Here is a 14,993-nt window from a genome sequence, read left to right as displayed (position 1 = left end):
GAGCCGGGTTACTGTAATAAGAGGTTACAGGGTAATAAGAGGATCAGGAGCCGGGTTACTGTACTAAGAGGTTACAGGGTAATAAGAGGATCAGGAGCCGGGTTACTGTAATAAGAGGTTACAGGGTAATAAGAGGATCAGGAGCCGGGTTACTGTAATAAGAGGTTACAGGGTAATAAGAGGATCAGGAGCCGGGTTACTGAATAAGAGGTTACAGGGTAATAAGAGGATCAGGAGCCGGGTTACAGTAATAAGAGGTTACAGAGGTAATAAGAGGATCAGGAGCCGGGTTACTGTAATAAGAGGTTACAGGGTAATAAGAGGATCAGGAGCCGGGTTACTGTAATAAGAGGTTACAGGGTAATAAGAGGATCAGGAGCCGGGTTACTGAATAAGAGGTTACAGGGTAATAAGAGGATCAGGAGCCAGGTTACTGCAATGACAGGTTACAGGGTAATAAGAGGATCAGGAGCCGGGTTACTGTAATAAGAGGTTACAGGGTAATAAGAGGATCAGGAGCCGGGTTACTGTAATACGAGGTTACAGGGTAATAAGAGGATCAGGAGCCGGGTTACTGTAATAAGAGGTTACAGGGCAATAAGAGGATCAGGAGTCGGGTTACTGTAATGAGAGATTACAGGGTAATAAGGGGATCAGGAGCCGGGTTACTGTAATAAGAGGTTACAGGGGTAATAAGAGGATCAGGAGCCGGGTTACTGTAATAAGAGGTTACAGGGCAATAAGAGGATCAGGAGCCGGGTTACTGTAATAAGAGGTTACAGGGCAATAAGAGGATCAGGAGCCGGGTTACTGTAATAAGAGGTTACAGGGTAATAAGAGGATCAGGAGCCGGGTTACTGTAATAAGAGGTTACAGGGTAATAAGAGGATCAGGAGCCGGGTTACTGTAATAAGAGGTTACAGGGGTAATAAGAGGATCAGGAGCCGGGTTACTGTAATAAGAGGTTACAGGGTAATAAGAGGATCAGGAGCCGGGTTACTGTAATAAGAGGTTACAGGGTAATAAGAGGATCAGGAGCCGGGTTACTGTAATAAGAGGTTACAGGGTAATAAGAGGATCAGGAGCCGGGTTACTGTAATAAGAGGGTACAGGGTAATAAGAGGATCAGGAGCCAGGTTACTGTAATAAGAGGTTACAGAGGTAATAAGAGGATCAGGAGCCGGGTTACTGTAATAAGAGGTTACAGGGGTAATAAGAGGATCAGGAGCCGGGTTACTGTAATAAGAGGTTACAGGGTAATAAGAGGATCAGGAGCCGGGTTACTGTAATAAGAGGTTACAGGGCAATAAGAGGATCAGGAGCCGGGTTACTGTAATAAGAGGTTACAGGGGTAATAAGAGGATCAGGAGCCGGGTTACTGTAATAAGAGGATCAGGAGCCGGGTTACTGTAATAAGAGGTTACAGGGTAATAAGAGGATCAGGAGCCGGGTTACTGTAATAAGAGGTTACAGGGTAATAAGAGGATCAGGAGCCGGGTTACTGTAATAAGAGGTTACAGGGTAATAAGAGGATCAGGAGCCGGGTTACTGTAATAAGAGGTTACAGGGTAATAAGAGGATCAGGAGCCGGGTTACTGTAATAAGAGCTTACAGGGTAATAAGAGGATCAGGAGCCGGTTACTGTAATAAGAGGTTACAGGGTAATAAGAGGATCAGGAGCCGGGTTACTGTGTAATACGATGTATCAGGTGCTATTAATCCTGATGGATGTAATGTTATATTATATAGGCAGGCTGTAATAAGACTAGTGCAGGCCATGGTGTTGAGCAGCGCGTAGTTTCTGTACTGCTGTATGTACCTAGTTTCACTAGTTGTGCTCTTTTTTCCAGAGAAGTTCTCTGATTGTTATCTCCAGCCACTTGGAGTAATAACATGAAAAGGGAGGGAGGACGCTGCAGCTTCTTAAATCTTGTAGATAAAATACTATGTGTAATTATATTATTCACAATATATTAAAATAATAATATAAGCGAGTAAAATAAAATAAAATGCTGTTGACAGATCATCCAAGGTTTGCTCTTGATGTAATATATTGAGGTCAACTTTCTCAGCTTCCTGGAACTAGCTGCCTTTATAGATGAGAATGCTATTGACAGATCCTCTCTCTTTTTTTTTTTCTAGCCAAGATTTGTGCTTGGTTTAATTTATTTGATGGTTTCCCACATGTCCGGATCAGCTCACTGATGTTCCATTTACCATGGATTTTACTCTCCTTTGAAGCTAACTGGTTATATACATTAAAATGCTGTTGACGGATCCTCTTTCTTTTTTTTTTGTTACTAAGACTTGCACTTGATTTAATGTGTCTGATGGCTCCCATATGCCTGTACCAGATCACTCTTGAATTTTTTTTAGCTGACTCTATTGAGGTTTTTCAGCTGTATATATTAGAATGCTGTTTACTGATCTTTTTTTCTACCAAGTGTACTACTTGAAGTAATGTGTTTGATGACTTCTGATGTATCTGTGTTAGATCACCCATGCTGGATTTTCACTACCATATTAATTGACTGTATATACAGTGGGGAAAAAAGTATTTAGTCAGCCACCAATTGTGCAAGTTCTCCCACTTAAAAAGATGAGAGGCCTGTAATTGACATCATAGATAAACCACAACTATGAGAGTCAACGTGAGAAAACAAATCCAGAAAATCACCTTGTCTGATTTTATTTTGCAAATTATGGTGGAAAATAAGTATTTGGTCACCTAAAAACATGCAAGGTTTCTGGCTCTCACAGACCTGTAACTTCTTCTTTGAGAGGCTCCTCTGTCCTCCACTCATTACCTGTAGTAATGGCTCCTGTTTGAACTTGTTATCAGTATAAAAGACACCTGTCCACAACCTCCAGCAGTCACACTCCAAACTCCACTATGGTGAAGACCAAAGAGCTGTCGAAGGACACCAGAAACAAAATTGTAGCCCTGCACCAGGCTGGGAAGACTGAATCTGAAATAGGCGAGCAGCTTGGTGTGATGAAATCAACAGTGGGAGCAAAAATAAGAAAATGGAAGACAAACAAGACCACTGATAATCTTCATCAATCTGGGGCTCCACGCAAGATCTCACTCCGTGGGCTCAAAATGATCACAAAAACGGTGAGCAAAAATCCCCAAACCACACGGGGGACCTAGTGAATGACCTGCATAGAGCTGGGACCACTGTAACATAGGCTACCATCAGTAACACACCACGCCGCCAGGGACTCAGATCCTGCAGTGCCAGACGTGTCCCCCTGCTTAAGCTAGTATGTCCGGGCCCATCTGAAGTTTGCTAGAGAGCATTGGGATTATCCTGTAGAGTATCGGGAGAATGTCATATGGTCTGATGAAACCAAAGTAGAACTGTTTGGTAGAAACAAAACATATTGTGTTTTGAGGAGACAAAATGCTGAGTTGCATCCAAAGAACACCATACCTACTGTGAAGCATGGGGGTGGCAACATCATGCTTTGGGGCTGTTTCTCTGCAAATGGACCAGGACGACTGATCCATGTACATGAAAGAATGAATGGGGCTATGTATAGTGAGATTTTGAGTGCAAACCTCCTTCCATCAGCAAGGGCATTGAAGATGAAACGTGGATGGGTCTTTCAACATGATAAAGATGACAGCATGCCATCAGGGCAATGAAGGAGTGGCTTCGTAAGAAGCCTATGAAGGTCCTGGAGAAGCCTATGAAGGTCCTGGAGTGGCCTAGCCAGTCTCCAGATCCCACCCCCATAGAAAACCTTTGGAGGGAGATGAAAGTCCGTGTTGCCCAGCAACAGGCCCAAAACATCACTGCCCTAGAGGAGATCTGCATGGAGGAATGGGCCAACATACCCCCAACAGTGTGCGCCAACCTTGTGAAGACTTACAGAAAACGTTTCACCTCTGTCATTGCCAACAAAGGATATATAACAAAATATTGAGATGAACTTTTGTTAATGACCAAATACTTATTTTCCACCATAATTTGCAAAATAAATCAGACAAGGTGATTTTCTGGATTTGTTTTCTCATTGTGACTCTCATAGTTGTGGTCACCTATGATGTCAATTACAGGCCTCTCTCATCTTTGTAAGTGGGAGAACTAGCACAATTGGTGGCTGACTAAATACCATATTTTTTCCCCACTGTACTAAAATGCTGTTGGTCTATGTCATTACATCCCCTCAAACCCTCAAGATTTGCATTTGATGGAATCTGATTAAGGTCTCCTCCCATTTGTCTGAAACACATTAGCCATATTTGTTTTTTTCTGACAAATACCTGGGCGTCAGCTATTTATGTGTATGAGAATACTGTTGCCGGATCCTGCAGTTTACCTGTGGCTTCCTATGTTTCCATAGTCACATCATTCATTATTACCATATAGACACTTGTATGGAAACCCCCCCAAGTATGTGGCACCCCCAGAACTTACACTCAGCAGAGTGACAGCACACGGTGTACGCCACTGATCACACAGATATTTTATGGGATGAGGTCACCGGAGGAAGCAGGAAATCCCCCCCTGAACTTCCTCATCCACCAGCAAACAACAGGACAGGTGCATGTGAGGATCTGCGTGGAGGAGGCCATAAGGTGGCCACACACAATGGCCATAATGTGCCGCTGCAACCACCAATTCCAGTGATACCTGACAACCATCTAATGTAGGGTTTCTCATCCTCTCCAAGCCACGTACCCCCTAAATAACGGTGTCAGAGTTGCTGGCACTGCAGGTGGGCTGGCGGCAGTGGAGGAGGGTTGGCTATGGTGAGAGGTGTGTGTCAGGACTGGTGGTACTCCAGAAGGGCTGGCCGTGATGAGGGGGTCTTAGGGTTGGTGGCTCTACAGAAGGGTGTCAGCAAGCAGCGATGTGGGAGCGCAAGGGGAAGCCCTATTCAAAATTGCTATGAAGCCCTGGCTTTTCAAGTTACATTCCTGGACCCCAGGCCAGCCCCCTCTATTCACAGTTCAGACCACCACGACAATGGGAAGTGTGAGGGCAGTAAAGACAAGTCAGAAGAGTGCTTGATCCTCCCTTTATCTATAGGCGGATGCCACCAGGGACAAGCCCGCTATCTCCCTGCCTCCCTATATGTGCCCAATCCCAAGGGGCGCTGTGCATGAGGATCTGGGGGGTCCCAGTCCCATGGGCATCCACCTTACCCATACCAGACATGGGCCAGAATGCCAACATTGCCACTATGCTTTTCAGCCGGCAAATGACTTCAGAAGCCCTTAAAGGGGTTGTCCAGTATTACAAAAAACATGGCTGCTTTCTTCCACAAACAGCGCCCATCCAGTCCACAGGACATGTCTGGTATTGCATCTCATCCTCATTTACTTCAAGAGCTGCAGTACCAGACACAACCCAAGGACATTGGTGGCGCTGTTGGAAAATGTTTTTCTAATCATGGACAATCTCTATAAGACTTTACACCAAATGACAACAACTCCCAATAGCCGGGGCTGCCAGAATATACTGAGGGTTGTAGTTTCCCGGCAGCCGGCTGGTCACAGGTGTCAGATTGCGGCTCTATACTATGACTCACAGCGTGAACTTAGCTTTCAAGGAAATTGAAGTTCTGTGTAATTCGATGATCTCACATGTCGGCCATTCGTGTGCATAGCAAAAAGGGAGACGATGTGAATACTGCACCGACACACTGTGACAAACATCAGCGGGGATAGGTCATCAATGTCAGATTGGTGGTGGTCTGATATCTGCCCCCTCACTGATCAGCTCTCGCTGATTCCGTATATCAGTGCACAGAAGCGGCACAGCGCCACACAGTGTAGTGGCCATTCCCAGGTACTGCACATCAGCCTCTATTCACTGCAATGGGAGCTGAGCTGCAGTACCCAAGAACGGCCACTACACAGTGAACGGCGCTGTGCTGCAAATAGTTGATAATTAGGGTTCTGACTGTTGGAAAATGCAACTAGACCCCCCCAAAAAAATGGCCCCCAGGAAAGAAGGGGGCTAATTAATTTTTCTCCAGGGCCCTGTGCACATCTCTGCTGTTCCTGGCATGGACCATGACTTACAAATACTGATGTCAAATACTGACCAAATACTGACCGTGTGAATGTGGCCTTAGGGGCATTAAAACATTCAGTGTGATGGAACAAAATACAAAAAAAAAACACAGAAATGTGAATCATCCTTCTGTTCCTCATCCAAAAATAAAATAAAAAATCAGTATATTTGGTATCGTCATGTTTGTACGGTCGGATCTATGAAAATGAGAGCTGAGCGACTCGATTCATCGGTCTCGGTGCAGCGACTACATTGGTGATCGCCCTTGTCCGGCCACAGATTACCGACCAGCGTCCTATCAATCGATTCGCTTATCTCATGAAACTAGAAAAGGATTTAACCCGTAGGTAAAAACCAGACAAAAATAATGGAAAAAGCCAAAATTGTGATTTTTCTGTTGCCGCAGCTCCTAAAAATCGCATGTAGCCCTAAATGGCACCAAGTCAAACTTCTGCTTTATATATATATTTCTTAGAATTTAGAATCTTTTAAACCACTAAAACAATTAAAGAAAAAAATAAGTGACACATTTAGTTTCCCCGTCACCATCCTGACCTGGAGAATCCTGGCACCAGGGCATTTTTTTCTGCAATAAACAGCATAAATCCAACCCCCCCACAAAATTTTATTTTTCAACCCGCTTATTTTTTTTCCTAGTTTTCGGGTACATTATACGGTAAAGTGAACGGCGTCATTCATAACTACGACTCGTCCTCACACGTCTGTGTGGACGGAGAACTGACCCCGTCATATATGGAGGTTAGAAGAGGAAAAAACGGTAGCGCCAAAACTAAGTGCGGTGGGGAAGGGGTTAACGGCCAGCGATTAACCCCTCGGCGACCTGAGGCGTTCATTTACAGGGATGGTCCAGGAGGTAAACCGTCCGGCAGTGGTCACCCCCTCAGATGCCGCAGCCAATAGTGACCTCAGAACTTTCTGACCGCCTAGACTCTATCTCACAAGGCGAACCGGGGGCCAATGGCTCCCCCAATAGTATTTCATGGGGATAAAGTTTATTTTTGTGTTTTTCTTTTATTATAAATGAGGAAAGTTATGGCCCTTGGGATGTAGAGGAGCAAAAACAAAAAACTAAGAAAAAAAGTCGTGTACTTAAAGGGTTAATCCAGCGAAAGTTTCTCTTTGTTGCATCTAGTACAAAGTTGTTAGCAAAAAAAAAAAAGGGTAAAATCAGAGGCAGTGACACAGGGGTCAGCAACGCGTCCTGTGCGGGTGTGTCCCGTCCGGGTGTGTCCCACCCACACGTCAGGTGTTCTCAGTCTAGCCCCCCAAAATAAAAATAAAATAAAACAGGCAAAACCCAGGACAGCCCTCATTTCATTAAGGCTACTTTCACACTAGCGTTAACTGCAATACGTCGCAAATGCGTCGTTTTTGCGAAACGCCGCATCCAGCAAAAGTTTTTGCTGGATACGTTGTTTCGTCATAGAGTAACATTAGCGACGCATTCGCGACGCATTTGCGACGCATTTCCAAACGGTGAATGCGTTTGGCGGCGTTTGGGCGTATGGTAGCGGTCCGTCGGGAAAACAAAATGCTACATGTAACGTTTTTTGCTCCCGACGGTCCGCTTTTTCCGACCGCGCATGCGCAGTCGGAACTCCGCCCCCACCTCCCCGCACTTCCCCGCACATCACAATGGGGCAGCGGATGCGTGGGAAATATGCATCCGCTGCCCCCGTTGTGCGGCGGAGACCACACTAGCGTCGGGAACGTCGGCCCGACGCGCAGCGACGGGTTGTTCCCGACGCTAGTGTGAAAGTAGCCTCAGGAGTCCACGAAAGCCCCCTCACTAGGAAGTGTCGCCCTTAGCAACCCGAGAAAGCAGCCTGCCGATTGGACGATGTTTTAGAAGTGGGCGTTTACTTTACGGCTGACTAAGGTGTCCGGCATACGTGAACGCTACGGTGGTCGGTGAGGGACATAAGCGGCTGATATTCGCCTGGCGCGGCCTCTGCGGGCTGTAACGTATGTTCAGGAGGGAAAAGAGCCTGTGGATAAAGCGGAGATGAGCGGCCAGAGGAGAGGGGAGCAGGGCGACCCCCTGCTGACATGGGTATGCGTCCCCGGGGATGGCGGGCAGGGGGAGACTTCAGTCAGAGCTGCTGCTGTTACTCCCGTACCCATTACTCGGTGTTACCCCAGTGTCTGCTGTCCCACTGCACGGGCTGTGATCATAGGGCCCCATAGCAATGGTCGTCCCTGCACATGTAGTGCTGCAGGAGCTTATCAGCACGAAGTACAAACCTGACCGCGCATGTGCAGAGAGTCCACCACTGACCACTGCAGGCTCCGCATTATTCACGAGAAGAGCCCCTCTGGCTGTTATAACCTGCTGCACACATGATGAGCCCCCGCCACACAACCATCCCCACCGCGGTCGTTATCGCCGAGCCCCCACTGCACTTCCTCCCGCGGTCGTCATCGCCGAGCCCCCACTGCGCTTCCTCCCGCAGTCGTCATCGCCGAGCCCCCACTGCGCTTCCTCCCGCGGTCGTTATCGCCGAGCCCCCACTGCGCTTCCTCCCGCGGTCGTTATCGCCGAGCCCCCACTGCGCTTCCTCCCGCGGTCGTTATCGCCGAGCCCCCACTGCGCTTCCTCCCGCGGTCGTTATCGCCGAGCCCCCACTGCGCTTCCTCCCGCGGTCGTTATCGCCGAGCCCCCACTGCGCTTCCTCCCGCGTTCGTCATCACTGAGCCCCCGGTTTTGTGCATGTTGGAGCCGACTTCTCGGGTAATTAGAGGCGACGTCTTGGAGTTCTGACAGGAAGACCCTCAGAGTTTAGTAGAACCTTAGACATCTGCTGCAGGACGTCTGCAGCCACTCGAGGGGTTTGGTGGCAGCAGGTGACGGCTCCTCTCTCTGCCACGTCCAGGTAGTGCGGCCAGTGCTCCTCCATTACTGAGTGATACAGGCGTATTCCTATAGTGGCACTACAATACCCAGCCTGCCCTCCATGTGCCTCTGAGGAGGACGCTCAGGTCAGGAGGCCCGGGGCTCTGGCCAGGTTTTGCAACCTGAAGTTCTACACCCTTATACTACAGTGGGGTCCCGCTCTGTGGCTGCATGCCCCTGAAGACCACCTCCTGCAGGGACCAGTACTGCCTGCTGGGGATTCCTCCATGTTACCGCAGACTCATCTGAGCTGGAGAATTAACCCCGTCATGTATCTTTCCTCCATAGATGCAAACATTTCAGGTGTCTGGTCCGTGTGCGTCCTATCAGGACCTGGCGGGAGGACTGGCCATCGCCCAGGTGCTGAATCTCATGTGAGTACATAATGGGGGTTACAATCCCAAGACCCCTATGACCCCTTGTGGACATATGAGGGTCCCATGGAGTAACAATAGTGTGTGTACATTATACATGTACAAAATATAGATATATATATATATACTAGCTGTACTACCCGGCTTCGCCCGGGTTAATGACTGCTGTTAGCAAAATAGAATGTGTTAACAAAAATTTATTCTGCACACAAAAACCACAAAACAAATAGATAGAAATGTAATTATTAAAAGGCAAAAACTAAGCAAATAGAAGAATTTCACAACATATATTAGCTTTGTTATACTGAGAATGTCTTTGTTGCCTATATTAACCAATCAGAGCTCAGGTTAATTAACTGTAGCAAAATAGAAGCTGAGCTGTGATTGGTTGCTATTGGCAGCCTGATAAATCCCCAGCCAACAGGAAGCCCTCCCCCCTGGCAGTATATATTAGCTCACACATACACATAATAGACAGGTCATGTGACTGACAGCTGCCGTATTTCCTATATGGTACATTTGTTGCTCTTGTAGTTTGCTTATTAATCAGATTTTTATTTTTGAAGGACAATACCAGACTTGTGTGTGTTTTAGGGCGAGTTTTATGTGTCAAGTTGTGTGTGTTGAGTTGCATGTGGCGACATGCATGTAGCGACTTTTGTGAGATGAGTTTTGTGTGGCGACATGCGTGTAGCAACATTTTGTGTGTTGAGTTGCATGTGACAGGTTAGTGTAGCAAGTTGTGTGCAGCAAGATTTGTGCATGGCGAGTTTTGCGCGTGGCGAGTTTTATGTGTGGTGCATTTTGAGTATGTGCAAGTTTTGTGTGAGGCAACTTTTGCATGTGGTGCAACTTTTGTACATGTGGCAATTTTTCTGTGTGTGCAAGTTTTGCATGAGGTGAGTTTTCCATGAGGTGAGTTTTGCACGTGTGGCGAGTTTTGCGTGAGCCTAGTTTTGCATATGGCGAGTTTTGCATGTAGCGAGTTTTGAGTGGTGACTTTTGTGTTTCGACTTTTATGTGGCGAGGTTGGTGTGTGTGTGTGGTGAAATGTGTGCTGAGGGTGGTATATGTGTTCAAGCACGTGGTAGTGTGTGGCGCATTTTGTGTTTGTGTTCATATCCCCGTGTGTGGTGAGTATCCCATGTCGGGGCCCCACCTTAGCAACTGTACAGTATATACTCTTTGTCGCCATCGCTCTCATTCTTTAAGTCCTCATTGTTCACATCTGGCAGCTGTCAATTTTCCTCCAACACTTTTCCCTTCACTTTTTCCCCATTATGTAGATAGGAGCAAAATTGTTTGGTGAATTGGAACGCGCGGGGTTAAAATTTCACCTCACAACATAGCCTATGACGCTCTCGGGGTCCAGACGTGTGACTGTGCAAAATTTTGTGGCTGTAGCTGCGACGGTACAGATGCCAATCCCGGACATACACACATACATACATACACACATTCAGCTTTATATATTAGATATACCTGTATGTAATCTCCTGTATATAGTATATACCTGTGTGTCATCTCACCTATATATAGTATATATCTGTGTGTCATCTCCTGTATATAGTATATACCTGTATGTCATCTCCTCCTATACATAGCATATACCTGTGTCATCTCCTCCTGTATATACTATATACCTGTAGGTAATCTGCTCCTGTATATAGTATATACCTGTGTGTCATCTCCTCCTGTATATAGTATATACCTGTATGTCATCTCCTCCTGTATGTAGTATGTACCTGTATGTCATCTCCTCCTCTATATAGTATATACCTGTGTGTCATCTCTCCTGTATATAGTATATATCTGTGTGTCATCTCCTCCTGTATATAGTATATACCTGTGTGTCATCTCCCCTGTAAATAGTATATACCTGTGTGTCATCTCCTGTATATAGTATATAGCTGTATGTCATCTCCTCCTGTATTAGTCCTCGTTCACACGTTATTTGGTCAGTATTTTTACCTCAGTATTTGTAAGCTAAAATGGCAGCCTGATAAATCCCCAGCCAACAGTAAGCCCACCCCCTGGCAGTATATATTAGCTCACACATACACATAATAGACTGGTCATGTGACTGACAGCTGCCGGATTCCTATATGGTACATTTGTTGCTCTTGTAGTTTGTCTGCTTATTAATCAGATTTTTATTTTTGAAGGACAATACCAGACTTGTGTGTGTTTTAGGGCGAGTTTCGTGTGTCAAGTTGTGTGTGTTGAGTTGCGTGTGGCGACATGCATGTAGGGACTTTTGTGAGATGAGTTTTGTGTGGCGACATGCGTGTAGCAACTTTTTGTGTGTCGAGTTGCATGTGACAGGTTAGTGTAGCAAGTTGTGTGCAGCAAGTTTTGCGCGTGGCGAGTTTTATGTGTGGTGCCTTTTGAGTATGTGCAAGTTTTGTGTGAGGCAACTTTTGCATGTGTTGCAACTTTTGTGCATGTGGCAATTTTTCTGCGTGTGGCAATTTTTCTGCGTGTGCAAGTTTTGCACGTGTGGCGAGTTTTGCACGTGTGGCGAGTTTTGCACGTGTGGCGAGTTTTGCATGTGGCGAGTTTTGAGCGGCGACTTTTGTGTTTCTACTTTTATGTGGCGAGGTTGGTGTATGTGTGGTGAAATGTGCACTGAGGGTGGTATATGTGTTCGAGCACGTGGTAGTGTGTGGCGCATTTTGTGTGTGTGTTCATATCCCCGTGGTGGTGTGATTATCCCATGTTGGGGCCCCACCTTAGCAACTGTACAGTATATACTCTTTGGTGCCATCGCTGTCATTCTTTAAGTCCCCCTTGTTCACATCTGGCAGCTGTTAATTTGCCTCCAACACTTTTCCTTTCATTTTTTCCCCATTATGTAGATAGGGGCAAAATTGTTTGGTGAATTGGAAAGCGCGGGGTTAAAATTTCACCTCACAATATAGCTTTGACGCTCTCAGGGTCCAGACGTGTGACTGTGCAAAATTTTGTGCCTGTAGCTGCGACGCCTCCAACACTTTTCCTTTCACTTTTTCCCCATTATGTAGATAGGGGCAAAATTGTTTGGTGAATTGGAAAGCGCGGGGTTAAAATTTCACCTCACAACATAGCCTATGACGCTCTCGGGGTCCAGACGTGTGACTGTGCAAAATTTTGTGGCTGTAGCTGCTACGGTTCAGATGCCAATCCCGGACATACATACATACATACATACATACACACACACATTCAGCTTTATATATTAGATATACAGTACAGACCAAAAGTTTGGACACACATTCTCATTTAAAGATTTTTCTGTATTTTCATAACTATGAAAATTGTACATTCACACTGAAGGCATCAAAGCTATGAATTAACACATGTGGAATTATATACTTAACAAAAAAGTGTGAAACAACTGAAATTATGTCTAAGGGTATGTGTCCACGTTCAGGATTGCATCAGGATTTGGTAAGGATTTTCCATCAGTATTTGTAAGCCAAAACCAGGAGTGGAACAATTAGTGGAAAAGTATAATAGAAACATATGCTCCACTTCTGCATTTATCACCCACTCCTGGTTTTGGCTTACAAATACTGACGTAAAATCCTGACCAAATCCTGATACAATCCTGAACGTGGACACATACCCTTATATTCTAGGTTCTTCAAAGTAGCCACCTTTTGCTTTGATGACTGCTTTGCACACTCTTGGCATTCTCTTGATCAGCTTCAAGAGGTAGTCACCGGGAATGGTCTTCCAACCATCTTGAAGGAGTTCCCAGAGATGCTTAGCACTTGTTGGCCCTTTTGCCTTCACTCTGCGGTCCAGCTCACCCCAAACCATCTCGATTGGGTTCAGGTCTGGTGACTGTGGAGGCCAGGTCATCTGGCGTAGCACCCCATCACTCTCCTTCTTGGTCAAATAGCCCTTACACAGCCTGGAGGTGTGTTGGGGTCATTGTCTTGTTGAAAAATAAATGATGGTCCAAGTAAACGCAAACTGGATGGAATAGCATGCTGCTGCAAGATGCTGTGGTAGCCATGCTGGTTCAGTATGCCTTCAATTTTGAATAAATCCCCAACAGTGTCACCAGCAAAGCACCCCCACACCATCACACCTCCTCCTCCATGCTTCACGGTGGGAACCAGGCATGTAGAGTCTATCCGTTCACCTTTTCTGCATCGCACAAAGACACGGTGGTTGGAACCAAAGATCTCAAATTTGGACTCATCAGACGAAAGCACAGATTTCCACTGGTCTAATGTCCATTCCTTGTGTTCTTTAGCCCAAACAAGTCTCTTCTACTTGTTGCCTGTCCTTAGCAGTGGTTTCCTAGCAGCTATTTTACCATGAAGGCCTGCTGCACAAAGTCTCCTCTTAACAGTTGTTGTAGAGATGTGTCTGCTGCTAGAACTCTGTGTGGCATTGACCTGGTCTGTAATCTGAGCTGCTGTTAACCTGCGATTTCTGAGGCTGGTGACTTGGATAAACTTATCCTCAGAAGCAGAGGTGACTCTTGGTCTTCCTTTCCTGGGGCCGTCCTCATGTGAGCCAGTTTCTTTGTAGCGCTTGATGGTTTTTGCCTCTGCACTTGGGGACACTTTCAAAGTTTGCCCAATTTTTCAGACTGACTGACCTTCATTTCTTAAAGTAATGATAGCCACTCGTTTTTCTTTACTTAGCTGCTTTTTTCTTGCCATAATACAAATTCTAACAGTCTATTCAGTAGGACTATCAGCTGTGTATCCACCAGACTTCTGCTCAACACAACTGATTGTCCCAACCGCATTTATAAGGCAAGAAATCCCACTTATTAAACCTGACAGGGCACACCTGTGAAGTGAAATCCATTCCTGGTGACTATCTCTTGAAGCTCATCAAGAGAATGCCAAGAGTGTGCAAAGCAGTCATCAAAGCAAAAGGTGGCTACTTTGAAGAACCTAGAATATAAGACATATTTTCAGTTGTTTCACACTTTTTTGTTAAGTATATAATTCCACATGTGTTAATTCATAGTTTTGATGCCTTCAGTGTGAATGTACAATTTTCATAGTCCTGAAAATACAGAAAAATCTTTAAATGAGAAGGTGTGTCCAAACTTTTGGTGTGTGTGTGTGTGTGTGTGTGTGTATATATATATATATATATATATATATCTATCTATCCAGGCTGTACCCTGTACCTTCACTGTGCTCGGGGAGGCGCTCCGTGCCAGTCAGGTGGGCCACGTTGCAACCCTTGTCACTTTACTGCATCTGTGATGACTATTAATGGCTGCCACTGCTTTGGATCCTTCATTCTGTGTCTTGTGTCTGCAGAGACTCCTCGTGGTTTAATGAAGCCTGGCTGATGAGGATAAAGCCCGATTCTAGTGATAACTGGAGGCTGAAGGTAAGTGTGAGCTATAGGAAGGGGTGCAGAGGAGACCACCAGGACCCTGCCCCTACAGGGCGAGTGTTACCCTATTCCGACACATATGGCTCATTGTCCGGGCAGTGAGAGGGGACTATGGCTTCGCCTGCCGAGAATGAATAAATATTACATACAGATAACTGCCAGAGCATACACTACTAACCTGCGCTATATCCTCCCCTCCATCAGGTCAGTAATCTGAAGAGGATCCTGCAGAGCGTCCTCGAATATTATCAGGATGTGAGTATAAAGGATGGTTACTGCCCAGTTTAACACTAAGGGGGCAGTATTATAGCAGTA

General features: G+C 45.8%; 1 protein-coding gene across 4 annotated transcripts in view; it reads left to right on the top strand.

The window, feature by feature from the left end:
• HOOK2 (hook microtubule tethering protein 2) overlaps positions 1-14,993 on the top strand; it is a 62,352-nt gene that overhangs the window by 19,500 nt on the left and 27,859 nt on the right. For 3 of the 4 annotated variants that reach the window (XM_077261885.1, XM_077261882.1, XM_077261881.1), the window contains exons 2-4: positions 9,235-9,320; positions 14,600-14,672; positions 14,883-14,933. In XM_077261885.1, coding sequence (XP_077118000.1) covers positions 9,235-9,320; positions 14,600-14,672; positions 14,883-14,933 — 210 coding nt within the window. Of the gene's footprint in view, positions 1-7,698; positions 8,107-9,234; positions 9,321-14,599; positions 14,673-14,882; positions 14,934-14,993 lie in introns of those variants that run through there. The other variant, XM_077261883.1, reaches the window with a different exon arrangement.

Source organism: Ranitomeya variabilis, chromosome 5 (assembly GCF_051348905.1).
Source record: "Ranitomeya variabilis isolate aRanVar5 chromosome 5, aRanVar5.hap1, whole genome shotgun sequence".
Taxonomy (NCBI): domain Eukaryota; kingdom Metazoa; phylum Chordata; class Amphibia; order Anura; family Dendrobatidae; genus Ranitomeya; species Ranitomeya variabilis.
This window is presented reverse-complemented; position numbering and strand designations above follow the sequence as displayed.